This window comes from Simochromis diagramma, unplaced genomic scaffold (assembly GCF_900408965.1).
Source record: "Simochromis diagramma unplaced genomic scaffold, fSimDia1.1 OVJJ01000602.1, whole genome shotgun sequence".
Lineage (NCBI taxonomy): Eukaryota > Metazoa > Chordata > Actinopteri > Cichliformes > Cichlidae > Simochromis > Simochromis diagramma.
The window spans coordinates 4,323,205-4,341,717 of NW_024387040.1; the positions used below are offsets into that span (position 1 = coordinate 4,323,205).

General features: G+C 43.0%; 1 protein-coding gene across 11 annotated transcripts in view; it reads left to right on the forward strand.

Moving 5' to 3' along the window:
* ncoa2 (nuclear receptor coactivator 2) overlaps positions 1 to 18,099 on the forward strand; it is a 64,568-nt gene extending 46,469 nt beyond the window's left edge. For 7 of the 11 annotated variants that reach the window (XM_040043666.1, XM_040043665.1, XM_040043663.1 and 4 more), the window contains 12 exons: positions 372 to 1,716; positions 7,365 to 7,563; positions 7,677 to 7,877; positions 8,639 to 8,842; positions 9,257 to 9,386; positions 9,556 to 9,721; positions 9,839 to 10,135; positions 11,116 to 11,196; positions 11,392 to 11,863; positions 12,666 to 12,843; positions 13,164 to 13,368; positions 14,596 to 18,099. In XM_040043666.1, the coding sequence (XP_039899600.1) occupies positions 372 to 1,716; positions 7,365 to 7,563; positions 7,677 to 7,877; positions 8,639 to 8,842; positions 9,257 to 9,386; positions 9,556 to 9,721; positions 9,839 to 10,135; positions 11,116 to 11,196; positions 11,392 to 11,863; positions 12,666 to 12,843; positions 13,164 to 13,368; positions 14,596 to 14,607 (3,490 nt within the window). In that variant the 3' untranslated portion in view covers positions 14,608 to 18,099. The remainder of the gene's footprint in view (positions 1 to 371; positions 1,717 to 7,364; positions 7,564 to 7,676; positions 7,878 to 8,638; positions 8,843 to 9,256; positions 9,387 to 9,555; positions 9,722 to 9,838; positions 10,136 to 11,115; positions 11,197 to 11,391; positions 11,864 to 12,665; positions 12,844 to 13,163; positions 13,369 to 14,595) is intronic. The other 4 variants (XM_040043671.1, XM_040043672.1, XM_040043673.1 and 1 more) reach the window with 4 other exon arrangements.
* Positions 18,100 to 18,513: the final 414 nt, after the last annotated feature.

The window sequence follows — 18,513 nt, forward strand, 5'->3', positions numbered from 1 at the left end:
AAAAAAACCCCAAAACAAACATATTTTCTCACTTCCTCCTCATGGTAAATTCATGTAGTTGTATTCATACTTTGTCTCATTGTTGGCAAACAGAAGAGTTTTATTGCATGTCATATCCCATCCTTGGCATGCACATTGACATTTTTCTTGCAGTATAGTTTATACTGTATAGATTATTTACCCTTTACCCTATTGATTTTCTGTGCATCTCATTGTGCATGCATTCATATGATAGTAAAAAGCGTATTTGAAGAAATGCAGAAATGTTCCTTTTCAGTTTAAAGCAGCCAGTTTTCTAAGATTTCTAACTCCCATGTACAACTTTTGGTATTGTTTTTTTCTAATGTGTGTGTTTGTGTTTTAAAATCCAGGGAGCAGACAGTATGTGGAATGGGTCAGGACATGGGCCCTGGCAATCAGGCCACAGGGATGGCTCCCAAACCAATGAACTCCTCCACTCCCTCCATGACTCCTCCAACCCCAGGCAGCTTGCCAGGTTCAGGGCCTCAGGGCCAGGACACTACCATCAGCAGCAACAGCACGCCTTTCTCCCCCCCAGGTCCTGCTGGTCCCAGAGAACCAACAGCTATGGGGGGGCATATGCAGGGCTACCGCTTTGGCTGTCCTCAGCCACACAACCACAATGGGAGCATGCAACCACCACAGCAGGGCCCCAACTGGAGGATGAATAGCCCCTCTCGTGCCAGCCCAAGCCCAGCCGGAGGACCCCATCCACCTCAGCAGAACTCTATGCTATCACCCAGGCACCGAGGGAGTCCTGGGGGTGCAAGCAGCCCTCGTGTAGCAGGGGGTCTGCATTCACCCTCACCAGTGGGGATGTGCAGTGGAGGGCCTGGAGGTGCAGGAAGTAGTACGGCTAGCACCCATGCTAACAGCTACACTAGCAGCTCTCTGTCAGCTCTGCAGGCCCTTAGTGAGTGCCATGGTGTAGGACACGGGCATGGACCCCCTCATGCACATACACTAGGGTCTCCAGACCGGAAAATGGGCTCCCCAGCTGGGGTCACACCAGGGTCAGCGGTAAACGCTCATCTGATGTCAAAACTTGGAGGATCCACCAGTGCTATTGGTGGTTCAGGAGACTCATTTGGACCTCATTCAGAGATGAGTCAGGGACACACCCAGGCCCAAACAGAGGGGAACTTAGTGGAGCCCAAGGAGGAGAGGGATGGACCCCTCGAGGGCCATGATGCTCACAGCCGTGGACATGACAACAAGGGCCACACCAAGTTACTGCAACTGCTCACCACCAAGCCAGAACCCCTGGAGACGCCTCTTTCCCCTGGTGCAGGAGTTGAGGGCAAGGACCAGGCTGGGACAGGGGTCCGGGGTGGCAACACTCACGCCACGTCCCTTAAAGAAAAACATAAAATCCTCCACCAACTGCTTCAGAACAGTACATCTCCCGTGGATCTTGCTAAGCTCACCGCAGAGGCTACAGGCAAAGAGATGGGCCAAGACCAACCCCAGGGTTCCGGTAGTGCTGCTTCTGCGGCAGACATTACTCCTAAGCAGGAGCCATTGAGCCCCAAGAAGAAGGACAATGCCCTGCTACGCTACCTACTGGATAAGGATGACACTGTAATGAAGGACAAGGTCCCTAAGCTAGAGCCTGGGGAAGTGAAAGTTGAAGGGGGCAAACACCCGCAGGTCAAGGCGGAGAAACAAGATGCAGGATACGACCGCGCTGAACAGGTCAGTTTAACGGAGTTAATCTTGTTTCCTGTCTTTTTCTTCTTTGAAATGAGTAAAGGACTAGAGTTACCCCAAAACTAACTGTAACCTCTTTAGCCTGTTGCAAAAAGCAAAAGTTTTCTGCCCTCTATTGCTCCACTTGCCTCTTCTCTCTGTTTTGCATGAATCTGGGTTAGGTAGCAGATGCCACGTTCATGCAGGATGTTACAGCTAAATGTACAAACAGTCAGGGAATGCAGAAGGCAAACAATATTTGTTGCGCATATATACATTCCGAATGACCATCATATACACTGAACTCATTGTGTATGCTCTTTATTAATGTATATAAACACATCAGGTCCTTTCACTGCCTGTGTGTTGGCAGCTGAGGGAATCTATCCGCCAGCTTCAAACAACTGTGACATTTGGAAGGAGCCCCTGTGGTTCTTCAGCCATTTGATCCTGGTTGCTTTTGGCCAGATTCCTCAGGTTTGGCACCGTGCTCAGGTCAAGACTGGCGCTGAAAGAGAGAAAGGAGTCAAAGGAAGTGAGCGGGCAGAGTGTTGCTGGTGAAACTCAAAATTTCTTTGTAGCTGATGTTCTAGCAAGGCAGAGTGTTTAGAACAACCTGCTGATGCCCTAATGCAGGAAAGAAACCCGGCGTCACAGACACTCACAAGCTTTCATACAGGAAACCTGCGCATGACACGCTCTACTAAACACCTATGCAAGCCTGCAAGTGTCATTCTATCACGTACTCTTCACTGCTAAACCGCAGAATTACAACAAATTACATATAATTACATAAATGCCCTTCCTTTTCTTTTCTGTCTCTGTATCATTAGCTTCCTCTTCTTCGACCAGTCACGTAGTCTGGGTTGTATGCATGCCATTTAAATGTCAGTAACACTGAACAGAGGTCACATTTTTTTGTCAAAGTGCATGTTCATTTTTTTTTTTTTTTTTATAAAAAGGTAATCTGTGTGCAAACTGTGCTTAATGTGGTTGAGGGATCAGACAGTGCAGATAACCTGGTTTGATTGTCCAATTTGAAATGTCCGCCTACAAAAGAATAACCTGCGTCACAGTGGGTTTTAAGGGAATTTATAAAAATCAATATTTTTTTATTATTATTATTATTTATTTTTTAATATATTTTAGGCTTTGTTTTTTTTTTTTTTTCTCCATTCAGAGAGAGACAGCGGCACCGACTGTCACGCAGCTATGCACGCTCGCAGTGTATGTACAGTATGTGCTCGTGTGCTGGGGTACATAATGTGAAGAAGAGGGAAAGGTGATTGGTTGGATAATACAGTAAGAGCCGCTGTTAAACTGAACAAAGAACGGGAGAGGAGAGAGGTGTAGATACCCCCAGGAGAGGCCAGCCTCGGCAGGCAGAGTGAAAATGATGAGCCATATGCTCCTGCATGTCCTCTCTGCTACCATGGAGATAGAGGGGAGAGGGAGTGGTGTGTTTGCAGAACGTGCAAGAAACAATAAAGAGAATTAGAAATTGAGAGAAATCCAGGTTTTAATGTGTAATGCCAAAGAGTTTTATTTTGTGGAAGTGGCCAGTATACAAGGGAACACAGTTAGACTGTATTTTAAAAGGATTTCGTTTGCCCTACATTTAAAGTGCAGCTGAAATGAGGGAATTCTGGGTTTTTGCCTTTAGTACTTTAACACACTCACGACTTAATGTGGTGACACATTCCAGTTTAACAGATCTCATTAACTAGAACAAGAGCATTTTGTTAGACGTGCACTAAGCTGAGGCTTCATTAGAGCCTTTACATGTGTGTGAGTGGGCTTCTCTTCCTTACTGGTGACTTGCTGCTTGGCCATGTGTGAGAGCTGACTGTACTAGTTTGAGTCCACTCATCCTCCTCTCCACTAACCTCACCCACTATTTTCTCGCTGACGCTCCTTCCCTTCCTCTGCCTTTCTCGTCCTCATGATTGTTGAGGGCTGAATTATTGATGGCTGGAGCAGAGCTAAATGAGAAATCAGAGCAGAGCTCTGATGGAGTTATGAGTATGGCTGAAAACAGGGGTGGTTCAGACTTGTACCAAACTGCCGATCAGATCGACTATTAGCGATTGACGAGGCAGTTACCAGATATTTTCCCTGACAATGATAATCTTTGATATTAAATCCGTAAAAGTGACTCTGCTCTTTAATCCCTAATTTAAGGAAGTCAGTTTGTTATTCCTTCATCCGATCTTTAACTTCATTTTTCATGTGCTTGCTCATGACCAAAGCATCTGGCTTTGTCACATGTTCGCTGTGTCACATCTGCCAAATAAGATTAGAAGTTTAGGTGACCAATGAGGTAATAGGCTGTATCTGACTCTCTCTCTTACCTGCTTCACTATCTTTACATTTTCTGTTTTCTTAAGACTATCTCTGAAGCTAAAATTGACTTCTTATTGTACCATATATACACCAATAGACCACACCGTCAAAACCACCTACATTGTTGTGGTGCACCGTGTTCCCCGTTGAGACATGGTACTCACATTATGTCTGAGTTTGTGCTTTTAGGTTTTCAGTTTCAGGCACCAAGAAGTTTAAAGTAGATCTATTTCTTCAAGTTGTTAGGTTCTTCTTTCCAGCATGTTCCACAGATGCTCAGTGTGATTGAGATCTGTGAAATTTGGAGGCCAAGTGAAAACTTTGAACTCACCACTATCGTTCTTAAATCATTCTTGAGGAATTTTTATGATGCAAACATTATCCAGCCGAAAGAGGTCACTCCCATCATGGATTAAGGTGTTTCTGTGGTCTGTAATATTTAGCTAGGTGATATATTTTAAAATATATCACATCAATGCGTGAATCTAAAGTTTCTCAGTTGAATATTCCCAGAGTATTAACGTACCTTCACCAGCTTGCCTTCTGCCTTCTCTTTCCAGGGTTAAAAGCCCACAGGTGGTCAGACTAGGCCACATTTCCCAGTAGTGGTGCTTTCAGTAGTGGACATGGGTCAGCATGCAGGTTTCACCAGTTTTTACAGTAACTCTCAGACTAGTCTTCACTTCCTTTGGTGGCTTCTTTGAGCTATCACATTTTGGCTCTTCACAAAGTGAGTCCAAGTTTTTTTCCGTTGCCTATTTTTCCTGCGTCCACCAATGTAACTTCAAGAACTAGCTGATCAATTGACACCTAATTTTGGATCTAACTGGTGGGAAAAAAAGAAAATTGGTTTAAATTCTGCTTCTAAAAAGCTGGAATTAAGCTAGTTTCAAAAAACTCCAACTGATTTACTCAAAAAAGTAAATCAGAATGACTGAAATAACTTTTCTGCACCAAATGCAGAAGCAGAAAATCTTCACTTGTACTCCCAGTTAAATGTCAGATGTCTGTGCAAGTGTTGCAATTAATGTTGGAGCCATGTGTTGTCCTGACTTTTATTTTATTTAACACTTGTTTACATTTAGGTAACAAAAGAGCAGCATGACTCTGGGGTGACTTTTTCCTTTTTCCTTACTTGACAGTGCCACTTCTGCTTTTCTTGGCCTTTCTCACTTCCCTTTCCTATAAAATTTCATGCGCTATATCATGGCTTCTGGAGGGCTCTTGTGTCCTTTTGAAGTCCACATCACCATTAGGGCACTGGACGTTTAATGGAAGAGTTGGAGATTACTCGCATGTCACACTCGCAGTGTTGGTCCGTTACTAAATACCAGCTCAGTACTTTGAAAGCGTGCTTTGAGACTGTATGTTAACTAATGTTTCGAATACAACTATTGCAACAGATAACAGAGTTTTTAAGTAGTGCCTTTTGTAGTTGCTATTTGGAACAGACCTTTTAAAGACTCAGTAAAGAAGTTGTTAGGTCAAACATCACGATCTTACTACACTCCCTGAAAATTGCAGTGCTCCTTTCATACAGGAGCGCTCGAATAGTTTGCTTGCAGTTTACTTTGATGCCTTTTATGATACATGTGCTGTTTCTAACTCACATGTGGCTTCAACTTACAACTAGCCATGTGTCCCACTTCATATATATATTGTGTATTTGTCCGACAAAGGCTGCTGGAAATGTAAATCAGCTCTGCAGTGAAAAATGATCCTTTTTATGGTTTTAAGATCTTTGATTTCTTTCATTATTTTGTTTTAAATGAAATACAGTAAAATGGTGAGAGATGCAGAAAAGGAGGGCTCACATTGCATTACATGCACCAACATGCATTTGAAAGTGGAGTGTAACATGAATTGATAGAAATGGGACCCATTAAGGGTAAAAGCAACTGGAGAAGTGGAGAGAATAGAAAATGGGAGGAGAGAGAATTGAAGAGGAGGAGGAGGAGGAGGAGGAGGAGAGCAAACTGAGAGTGTACAGAAGCATTACATCATTCCTGACCTCATTAGGGCTTTTCTCTCTCCCACCACCACCGCCACCCCTCACTCTGTTACTCTCTCTAGCTTTCCTACATATCCTGTCTGCTTCTAGCTGTGATCAGCTATGTGCGGCTGTCTATATTCGGCTGTACTGAGATACTATTTAAATAAAATCTTCCAAGATGTAAAATAAATAAATAAATAAGAAGTGCATTTGGGCATAACCGAGATGAGGCTGCAGTCCTTGAGCCGTCTAGATAATTTGTTCTATCAGGCATATTTGGCAGCCTTCTATCTGTAGCAGCAGTTACATGCCCAACAAATACATGTCATTGTCAAGTACAACATTGAAACAGTGCTGGTGTGCTGCTTTCCTGCTGTACAGTATGTCATGATCAGGGGATTCAGTGATTCTGTGTGTGCTGCACTCTGGTGGACAGTTGCAGCTAGTGCAACTTATTTACTCAAAGTCCCTCAAGCCTCGCTAGAAAGTGCCCGGATCACTTTTGTGGAATTGTAGTTTCTTTTTGGTTGTTGCTTATTAATGCTTTGACAGTTGTTGTTTTTTTTAAAGGGTGTGGGTTGCCGAGATGTTTTACTGAGCTGCATTATTCAAGAGTTCCTGTTATTGTGTCCTCCGCATCTGTGACAGAAAGATAAATACACGCCATGCCAGTGTTGTGAAACGCACACTAAGAAGTTTATTCTTTTGTGGTTCTTCTAGTTCTTTTGTTCAAGATCAGGTCCACAGCATGCCGTTGTGTTTGAGTCTGTGTGGAGAAATGAAACAGAAATTGTATAGAGAGTCCAGCTGTGTATGAATGCAGCTTCAGGCTGCAAAGAGTTGGCTCAGTACAGCTGTTTACAGTAAGGAGGCAGAGAGGAGTTCAAACAGTTGGCGTTAGCCTGACTGCTGCTTATATCTGCTCTACTGTTTTACTTTGGCAGGACAAAGTTTAAGTAGCCACATGTTTTCTGTATTTGTTGTTTTCTTAGTTCAGTGGGAGTAAAATTTTGGATTTAAAAGTAGAGAACGTGTAATAAACCTCCTGAAAGAACCACTCAGCCAGAAGCTAAGTCAAAGTGAAGTCTGGCCTAGATTTGATGTAAAGTGCTCCATTTTTTTTCTTCTAGTTATCCTGTTTTATAAACAAGGCCAATCCCACTGAAAGACACCTCGTGGAAGTTTGCTCTCGGTAGATGTGCTTAATAATAATTTAGATTTGTGCATTTACAGGTGAATGAGTGAAGGGTTCCTAATGGGAGCCTTAACAGCAAATTTAATTCACATTTTTTTCCCCACTTGTCTATCTGTCCTCTAGTCATCGGAGCTGGATGACATCCTGAATGACCTGCAGAACGCTCAGCCACAGCTCTTCTGTGAGCCGCGGCCTGTTTCGTTGCCCAGTCCCATGGACAAACAGAACATCATCAATGACATCCTGCAGATGTCTGAGAGCAGTCCTGTCATGGCTGCACAGCCGCAACACCGGGGCCTCGGGCCCGGCATGGGACCCACTAGTGAGTCCCTTTCTTTGTTTGAAAAACAGAAAAAAGTACACTAACCACACTGTATATTCATAAAATACTCCAATGAGCATGCAGGAATAAGCTGCATTTATTCCTGTCTTCAGACTTTGGCGGTGTTCGACCAGGCCAGCCAGGAAGGGGTTTGTCTGTTAGAAGTGTGTCTCTGGACGTGAATATGTCCCCCCAGCAACCATCATTACAGTACCCCATAAGGACCACAAGCCCATACACTGTTATGCAGCAACAGCAAGGCATGGTGGGGAACCATGGCATGATGGGTAACCAGGCTGCTATGGTCAATGCAGGTAGGTGTGATGGTTATGATTTTTTAGAAGCTTGTATTTGTCTGAATGTGTGTGATACTGCCTTCACACCTCAGTATATCCTAAAAAAAAAAGAATTAAATCCATGTTTAAATGCTTGTTTATGCTCAGATTGCTGGATGAAAATATTCAGTCTGTAAGAGTGGCTTATCTTGTTACTGTGCAGGTATTTAGCTACCAGAAGCTTTGTTTTAGTTTTGTAGTCTAATGATAAAACACATTTGAGCAGGCTTTAGCTGCATGAAGGAAACCCTGAAACATTGGCCGTCTTGCTCGGAGGCTAAATCTTGAGATCATTGTTTCTCAGATTACATAGCGCTGAATGTGTTTCCTCAGTTTAGATTGACTGTCTGTAATGAATCTCTTTTCAGTTTTTGACAGGTTTTTGTGAAGTGTGATTTCCACCTTTCAATCTCACAACAGCCAAACAAGTAGAGACAGAAATGTATTTTTCTTCTCCTAGATAACTGTGGTAACACTTAGAGCTGCTCCTGAGTTCTGAGGAAGGACTTCGTTCCTCGTGTGTGTCGCTCACCCTTTAACATATCATGCCATGGCACTGTGACTCACTTCCTGTGACAGGAAACAATCACCCACACTGGCACAAAGTTCTCTGACTGCTACTCCCACATATTAGTCTTTCCTCCTTATGTAGCATCATGGGGGCAGCGGGCATCTACTGAAATCTGTCCTGAGATTTTTCTCATTGGTTCTTATCTTCGTGTGTGTGTGTGTTCCCCCAGCACTGATGGCTCCAAGTGGTCCACGGCCAGGCATGCAGCAGCAGGAGGGCTGGGTAGGCCCAGCTTCTGCACCTCCTATAGGAGCGCCGGGGCCTGGCCATCAAAATGCCATACAGGGCAGGACGGGACCCAGTGGTACTCCCATGAGGCCCAACAGCCAACCAGGGCCCCGACAGATGATGCAGTCTCCAATTATGCCTAATGGTAAGAGCGCTGTGTACCAAAAAAATACATATTACAATGTTTTAAATGCAGAAAGAACCACACTGCTGGTTTTCAGACTGAGCAATGCAATAAAGCTATTTCCCAGCCCCTAAGAGTGTAACAGATTCTCCAGCATGTCAGTATAGAAACCCAGAACAAAATTACTTGTACTTTGTGGAAATTAGATCTGAGTTGTCAGGTGTGATCCATCTAAAACTCCTTAGCAGATATCTACTTGTCATACTTGTAAAAGCTGCCATCTAGTGGTTAACCACAGTGCAGCACATGGCGTTAACTCAGATCTGCTACCCTGCATGTTCCTTTATTTTAAAGAGTATTCACTCTTGATTCATCATGACCCATAAGTACTTCACTGTCTAATATTTAGCCAATCTTTTTTTCTTCTCTATTTAGCCCAACCAGATATAGACATTGGAATGGTTGGTGACCATTTCTCACAACAACAGGCTCCACCCAACCAGACGGCCCCCTGGCCAGACAGCATGATGCCAATTGATCAGACAGCTTTTGTAAACCAGAGCAGGTAAGCTCATTACCAGCGTAGCTCAGTGGCATAATTTTACACAGTTAACATTTTTATTCTCATCACACTTCTATATTTTTTAATAGTTTAACTGTTGGTCTAAATGTTTGCTGTGGCATATACAAGACAACGTTTTTAAAATATTTGTTTGTGTCTCCTCTTCGCTCAGGGCTCCACCCCAGGATGATCTGCTGTGCAATACAGGGCTCAGCTCAAGTGATGGCAGCGCAGTGGACGAGGGGGCTCTGATGTCTCAGCTGTACACCGCACTAAAAGACTTTGATGGCCTGGAGGAGCTCGATCGTGCTCTGGGGATCCCTGCTCTGGTAGAACAGGTGGGATTTCCATCCTGCCAAACCTACATTATAACATTCTTGGTTTTTAAGTGATGTTTTATTATTTTTGTTTGTGGTGCTGCATTTTTTTAAATAATATATGGCTGCCTTTTTCAGAGCCAATCACTGGAGCCAGACCAGTTCCCCCAGGAGCCCTCGGTGATGTTGGATCAGAAGCCCCCCATGTACACCCAGCAGTTCGGTCCCCCAGCATCACACATGGCACCGAGAGGCTACCCTGGTGGCCCCATGCAAGAGCCAGGTTTCCACCCGATGCCTGGCCAGATGGGTCCACGGCCAGGTTTCCAAATGATGCGAATGCCGGCCCGGCCAGGACTCAGGCCTACTGGAGTCGTCCCCAACCAGCCCAACACACTACGACTGCAGCTCCAGCACCGGCTTCAGTCACAGCAGGTGCACATGAATCTAGACTGTCCTGACACTGCTGGAAGTACTCTTGCTCACTGATTCTTGACTCTACTATAACCTCTCTCTTTAGGATCGAACACACGGACAGGAATTGTGTTTTTATCCTTGAGGGTGACATTTTAGCAGCTTCGATGACAACATAGGAACTTTTAAATCTACCTGCCACGCATTAGGCTTCCAGTGGACTTTAGCCTAATTCTAATGTAAAACTATAGATTATGTTATTTTCAAATCCTGATTAACAGTGTCTTCATAAAAATTAGATTATTTAAGGGTTTTAACCCTCCAGGGTCATGGATATAATTGGCCATTTTTTCCTACTTTTAATTTACTTTATACTTTTAAAATTAAGTATAAAGTTGAAATTATTTTTTTAAACTATGAAAACCACAAATATGTTTAATGCATCATATTCATAACTTGAAATGCAAATATAAATTGTTGTTTGCTAAATTTGTACACAGGCATGAAACCTTCGAGGTGTGTGACTCCTGTTGTCCACCTGCAGATAGCGTGTACATTTCAATCTGCCTTTGGTGGCTTTTTGGCCATTTCTGATATTCAGTAGTGGCTTCATTGACACACAACGAGTGGCCTCATTGTTTTGACACACTACACACTAACTGTAGAATCCAAACATGCTAAATGTCTCGAAACTTGCTATTTATATCGCTCTCTTTTGCCATTACTTTCATTTTTTTTCTCCTTTTCCTTAGCAACCAAATACCACATGTTGCCATAGAAGTGTGTGATTGGTTGATGTGATGTATTTTTCCACCAATAGGAAAGGTGTCTTGTTTTTGTGTTTTGTGTTAGTGCTTTGAGGGCTTTCCTTGAAAATCCTGTTTGTTTGTTTGTTTGTTTGTTTTGTTTTTTTAGACACACAGCATCTCCGTCAGCTACAGAGGGTTAAAAAGTGTATATTTCTCTCTGTAACAACCATTTTCTTCTGTTTTTTCTTCCAGCAGAATCGCCAACCAATGATGACTCAGATGAGCGGTGTGTCAAATGTGAACCTACCTCTTAGAACTAATGCTCCAAACCAGGTATATGCCCACTATCATTACATGAGCCGCCTGCACAGACATGTTGTGACTGTAGGTAGGGTTCATCTCTTTAATAGCTTGCAGTAAATTAAAGGCTATGATGTCAGTGTTGTGTAGACTTGCTTTTTGTAGATGCTGTTAGTGGGGTTTTTTGTTTTGTTTTTTTTATATTCAAACCACCTCTCTTACTTGAAGGGAACCATCAATGCTCAGATGTTGGCACAACGTCAGCGGGAGCTGCTGAGTAATCACCTGAGACAGAGGCAGCAGCAGCAGCAGGTGCAACAGGCCCAGCAGGTCCAGCAGCAAAGGAGCATGGCCATGAGGGCTCAGGGCCTCAACCTGCCTCCCAACATGGCCGCCGGAGGCATGAGTAACCCTCGGAATCCCCAGGCCAACCCCCAGCAGCTCCCCTACCCGCCCAGCTACGGTACCAGTACAGGCCTGGCCTCGTCACCTCCCCCTACCAGCTCCTTCCCCTCTCCTCTCTCCCCCAGCCTGCCCTCTCTTACCCCCAACCTCCACCTGCATGGCACTTCCTCCTCTTCCTCCACTCCCTCCTCCTCCTCACAGATGATGATGGGAAACACAAACATGATGGGCGGACAGTACGGGGCCGTACTCAGCCCCCAAATGCAGCACAGTGCCTTTCAGTTTCCCAACTCAGGTACTGCTCCACCACCCCAGCCAACCACACACCTCACCCTACTACCTGTGTTCGTGTGCGTATGTGTGTGTTGATGTGACCACCTGAGCTGCTTCATGTGCTTTTTGGTAGCTGCTATCATGCGATTTGTAACTTTATATACTGATGACTAGAATAATCAGCTTCCATTGCATCATGCAAATCATACTTAATATTCTCCCCTTTAAAACGGAATAACTTGTGAGTAGTTGTCTGTAAGTGTGGCCATATGTCTTTATTATTTTGTGCGCTGTCCAAAAAGGGTGACCTGGCTATTCACTCTTGCTCCACCAGGGGACACTAGAAGCACAATAAAGCATTATTTCATGCTCCACACTGATGCCAAACTCTAAATATTGTGATCAGTAAGGACATGAATCATCTCTGGTACCTGTCAGTCTAACAGCTTGACATGCAGCCTGGGTATGATCTATATAATTTGGTAATCTGGTTTGTTAGAGAACTTTTTATTTATGGCTTGTGGGTGCCTGCAGAGCAATAGTTTGATCTCTCTCTCCCCTTTCTCCCTCCTGACCTATCTCCCAATCCATTTTCTTTCTAGTTCTCTGCCTTCTATTTGTCACATGCATGAAGGAAATATAAAATCTTGGCTAATAATTCTGGAATGAGCTATTATCGCGCGAGGTGCTCGTCAAAGTGTTTTGTCTTTATGTGGCATGTTTGTGTCATTTGCATGGAGTCGACTACACTTCCCTTACTCATTGCATTGGTTTATTAACAAGTCTCCGTGGGTTGAGTCGGGCTGACCTCTTTTGATCCACAGGTATGAGCCAACAGGCAGATGGAACATTTGGAGGTCCCGGCACACCACAGAGCCCTCTGCTTTCACCCCGCATGGCCCACACACAGTCCCCGATGATGCAGCAGGGCCAGCAGAGTGCTGCTTTCCAGGGTTCCCCTGACATGAATGGATGGCCGCAGGGTAATATGGGAGTCAACAGGTAAGGATGGCTGATGCACCTCATTACAGCATCAGTTCATGTTGTCAACTCGAGTTCTATGAATATATGCGTAGCTATTTTTAGGAAGGGCTCGTGAGGAGATTCATGATTATCAACAACATTGTTGATATCCATAGAGAGTATTGACATCCATTATCCATAGAGTTGTTTGTACCACTTGTTAAAGATGAAAAACTTGCCAGATTTCTCTGGCTGACCGAGCAGGTCACACCCCAAAGTGAGTGTTGTCACGTACTTTTCTTTCTGCATTCATATTATTGATTTTGTGTTTACTTACACAACTTCTCTCTCCTCCGCAGTATGTTCTCGCAGCAGCAGGCATCGCCGCAGTTCAGCCAGCCGAATAACAGCAACATGTACAACGGCAATGGCATAAACCTCAACAACGCGTCACTGGCCTCCAACATGGCAACCAGCAGCATGGGCCAGATGGCCGGACAAATGAGTGTCACGTCCATGGCCTCGGGTCCCTCACCTGGCTTGCCCTCCATGGGGCAAGAACAGGTAAATACTTTCAGGCCAGTCCAGATACATTGGTTCTTTAAATGAGACAACATTAGGAAGCTTTTTTATTTTTTCTAATTGGTTAGAGCAAAAATTGTGAAACTTGAGTGGTTTAGGAAATACCCACTGGTGTTTCTCATCCTTTCACAGTCGGGCATCATCAGGCTTGGCCTGACCGAATTAGAGGTGTTCAGGGGCTCCTGTAATATCCTCAGGGTATCTCTTTACAGTCGTACTCTGTAGAAATCAGTTCCAGGTTAGCTGAATGGACCCCACAAAGTTTTACACAGTAATCAGGGGACCAAGAAATACTAAAAGGCTTTTCTCTCCACTCCTGGCTTCTACTATCAGTGTTTGTCTTATCATACGACCCCGAGTGTTTGGGTACACTTACTGAACCAGCAGGCTAGTGAATAATTTAGTTGTTTACGTAACTCTTCTTGCTGTAGTTCTGCTGCATAACTTGAACTTGGAGGTCAGTGATGTAATTAGCAATGTGCACTTCCAAGCCGGAGCGTTGAGACTGTAGACGGCTAAAGACGGGTATGCCGATCAAAGACCAGCCTCTGTCAGCTGTGGACTCACGAGCTGGTTGGCTTAACATGGAGAGCTTGACTCCTTAAGGCCTCAGATCTGTCAAATCGCCACAGCCTTTACACACATTCAGGAGAGTGACCCTACGTCATTAGGAGAGGTGAAGTCATACTTGCATGTAGATAAGCTACTTCTCCCACTCACTAAATGTGAAAATGTTTTCACTTTGGCAGCACTTAGTTGCTGGTGTTTATCATTGTTTTAATGTTGTCCAAGTTAATCCTTCTTCCTTTGTCTCACTGGCATTGTTAGCTTGGTATATGGAAAGCACTGTTGTTGTCCGCGATGCTTTTAAGCCAATAAAGGGCCATGAATATTTAACCAAGGGGCTGCCATTCGATGTCTGCACTTGAGACTGTTGTAACACACCAGTATACGTGTCACTTGATTTATCTCCCTTGCAGGATTATAGAAAAATATTGGCACTTAGATTATTTCAATTATTTACTGTTTGCCCATTAGTGCAGGCATCTGTGATTTACCGACTTGTTTTTGAGCCGACGATGCACTCCGCTCTGCAAACAAGTTTAGGTTCTGCAAGTTCAAGTTAACCAGTCAGATGTGCTGCTGTTGAATTGCGGATTCAGTAACTGCCTTTCTAGTTGGGACTTACAGTGTGCCGTTTCTCTGCAGAAATACTGTTGACCCCCATGGAGCTACTCACCTGGACCTCAGTGATCAACCTGGCTCAAGAAGCGCGTCGGCCCTTTAATTATTTAAAAAAGAAAAAGAGAGCGAGAGAGAAAGAAAACACGTAATCAACCGACTGCCCCTTGAACCAGCCAGGCCGTGCCCTGACCCCCGGACCCCTCGCCCCTCCCCAGCTCAAGTTTGCCGTCTGTCCAGCTGGATCCCACTCAGACACTGGCTGGGGAAGGATCGCGGATATCTGTCCCAACAAGCCTAATCCTCCTGGAGGGAGAGCCTCGTGACGAGCCAGTCAATCTGCCTGTCCACCTGCATTCACCGTAGTGTGACTTACTGTAGGCCTCCTGGTGGGGTACACTGACTTAAGGGGGCGGCAGTGGGTGGATTTTGTTCAGATGAATGTATTCCTCTCAGTGGACAGCGGCCATTTACAATCTCATCTCGAAAGATCACATACACTGATTTCTTCTCTTCTCTACCCCCGGAGCCCCCTTTATTCTCCACCCCCTCCCCCAACCTCTGGATCGTTGGAGAAATTTCCACATAGTTCCGAATGGCAGCAAATACTCCCAAGTTATGTTCACACTTATGGATGGAGCTCAGACACTTAGCCGATTTTGCCTTTTTGCTGTTCTTTATTTTATTGTTTTTGTTATTATAATTATTATTGTTGTTGTTGTTGTTGTTTTTTTAGATTTTTCCTATTTGTTTGTTTCTGTTTGTATTTTTGTTGTTGTGAAAATTTAAGATGTAGAGTGAAAAATATGGTGTTTAGAAAAGAGAGTGAGAGAGAAACTGAACGTGGGGGGGAAGAAAACACTGCAGAAGACTGGTTTGAATGGTGAATTCTAAGATTAGATTAATTAAAGAGGTTTATATAGTGTATTAAATTAAGTTTTATTTTCTGTATAGATTCATTTTAATTATTGTAGATTATTCTTTATCTTAGTAGCAAGAAGAAGAATATTTCTAAAATTGTGAAAGAGGCACTTCTTTTTATAATTTTAACAGCAATGGTTGTATTCTTTCTGAGAAGATTCTTCTATTAACCTGAATGGTGGATTTTGCTTTGGTCATGTAGTTTCAGAAGATGTCAAAATCAAATATAGTTTGAAATTAATTACAGAGTTTGTACATAACAATAAGTAAAATCGTTTTCTTTCCTATTTATTTTATTCCCTGGGGCTTAACGTCTCTCAGCCTGGTCCCCAACTGCCTCCTAAAGCAGAGCAGTGTTTTGGGGGGAGGGGTTGTGTGTGTGTGTTTTTTGAGGAAGTGGAGGGAGAACCTTCACCTTCTTAAAGTTCTGGTACAGTGCAGACAGGGGTGCGGGCAGGAGGTAGGGAGGGTTGTAAATGGGTGTGCTGTGTATACAGTGTACAGATTATCGCTTGCTTCTCTGCCTTTAGCATAGAACACAACAAAAATAAATAAAAGAAGGAAAAAAATCAATTCAACACAGCCATACAGTTAAAAAAAAAAAAAAAGGAAAAAAAAGATAAAGTGTGCTTTCTATGTTGTCTGGAGTGGAAAAATGCTTCATACAAGCTGCTAGGTGCAAACTGTTCTGTGTGTTGTAAACAAGCAATAACAATTACTTGAGAATCTTTTGGTTTGGTTTTTTTTGGTTTGGTTTTTTTTTTTGTAATTTTTGTACAGTTTCCTGGGAAAAAAGGACACGTTTTTCCTCTGCGTTTGGATGCAGTATTAAACACAGTTTTTTATTGCAGTTTGTACCAAGAAAGTCTACATCCACAGACACACACACATACACAGCACACACACACACACACACAGCGTTCCTATTAGATTATGCAGCATAGGCTGAGATCTGGAGAGGGAGTTAGTTTGTGGTCCCCATATTGACACATGCCCTCTCTGCCTCCAGCCGTTCTTCTATAGCAGAGGTCAGAGTTAAGACTGCACGCTTCACAAGAGCTGCTCTGACAGACACTTAGCCATATTTTATGACCTCAGGCAGTTAGTTCACCTATAAAGTGTTCAGTAATGACCTGCTTGTTCTTGTGCCCCACCAGACGGGGGGTTGGTTTGGCCTTCACAAGATCTAAAGCGAGTCATCTTCTCTAACCTCAGAAGATTTTCCTCAAAAAAAAAATAAACTTTTTATATCGACTATTTTAACCCAGGACAGACTTTGAGCAAGCCAAATAATCTTCACATTTCAATTGGATTTCTGAATTCTACTCATTTTCTTTTTATTTATTTATTTTTTCTAAGTAACCATTTGATGGTTACCATGGTTTGGCCCACAGGAAAAACAAGAAATTTATGATGATGTCACTCAACAGGGTCTGATGTAAATGTTACATCATAAAACAGGAAGAGAATCACTCTGAATGTATTGTCCATAAAGGCCTAAGGATGTGACTGGTGGTGCATTGAGGTGTGGACAACATGTGCGGTTACACCGTGCTCTTCTCGGTGTTTCTGACGTTATCCATCGTTGCTTCTTTTTCCTTGTTTTTTTCCACTTTTAATTTCTGTATGAAATTTGAAGCTGTAGCAATTCAACTGTGGAACAAAGGAAGCCTGCATTAACGCTTTGGTTGTTCTGCAGGTGCTTTTTTTGTTGTTCTAGTTGTTGTCGTAGACCTACAGGAGATCCCACCTTTTTGATAGATGCTGTTTTGATTGTACAAGGGAAAAAAATAAAAGATGCGGCCGTGCAGAATCAGCCTTTTGAGCCATTTTAAAAAAAGGAATCACAGCCCTTTGCAAAATTTCCAAAGATTGTTAAGATTTTAAAAAGACTTAAAGCCATGTTGGTAGCAGTGCATTTTTTTTTCTTTTTAGCACTTATAATGAGGACAGGAGCAAATAAATGATTTTTGCCCCTCACAGATATCCAGGCTTTGGACCCATCAATCAAAAATATTTTTTTCCTCTGTAACTTATGGTTTTGAAGAACTTTAAATGCCCTTTTGTATTGTCTGCCAATTTCTTAGAGCTAAGATGCAACCTTGAAATGCTAAAAACCCTAGCATAATGCCTTAGATTTTGTCCGTTCTTGTACATTACACCGCTGTCTGTATAAATTTGTATAATGACTTGTGTACAATATTGAATGGGTGCATCATTGTTCAACTCTTCTCAGCTGCTGGGAACTTGGTCACGGTTCTCCTTTGCTCTCTGTTCCGTGTTGGGTCATCTCCTCGCCCTCCGCTCACTGTTTGTATGGACAAAGGTGATGATACATAGGGATACCGAAGCAATATGTAATATACTCTATGGACTTTCTGAAGAAAGCTTACTGTTGTGTTTTACCCCCCTCCTCCCGAGATATTTTTTCTGCATTGTTCACGAGTCACACTGTATACCCGCATCGATCATTGTACCCCTAGTGTGTGAGCGTTTTATGCAAAGTTAGATATACAAGAGAAGTTAAAACCACAGTTATGCAAGTTGTGAACTAATATGGCTTCGCTGATGCTATTTGCCTTGTAAATAAAGAATTCTGTTATTGCATTATTTAATCGAGCGACTCTTATTTCATTTCCCAGCGCACGAAGATTAGTGTTCAGGTTTTGTTTTTCTAACTGAAACATAAAAAAGTTATTAGCTGGCTACTTAGTGACCTCTTTATTTAGTTTTTCATAGACGTAACAAAGTTGAATAAATATATTTCAGTATATGATAAGCTATTGTAAATGTTATATAATTGGTAGACTTTTTTTTATTAATATAAAAGATCGCAAGTCATCGAATCGCCAAAAGTTTCGAATGAAATATTTCATTCGCCAGTAAAAACTGAGCTTTTTAAATGGTTTTATGAAGGTGTAGGCCTCTTATGTTTGTTTTATTTTTCCAAAAAAAACACAAGAAGCTCCGCTGATCTAGAGCACAAGAAAATTGCCTGTTTAAAATTAGCAATAAAAACCTTTT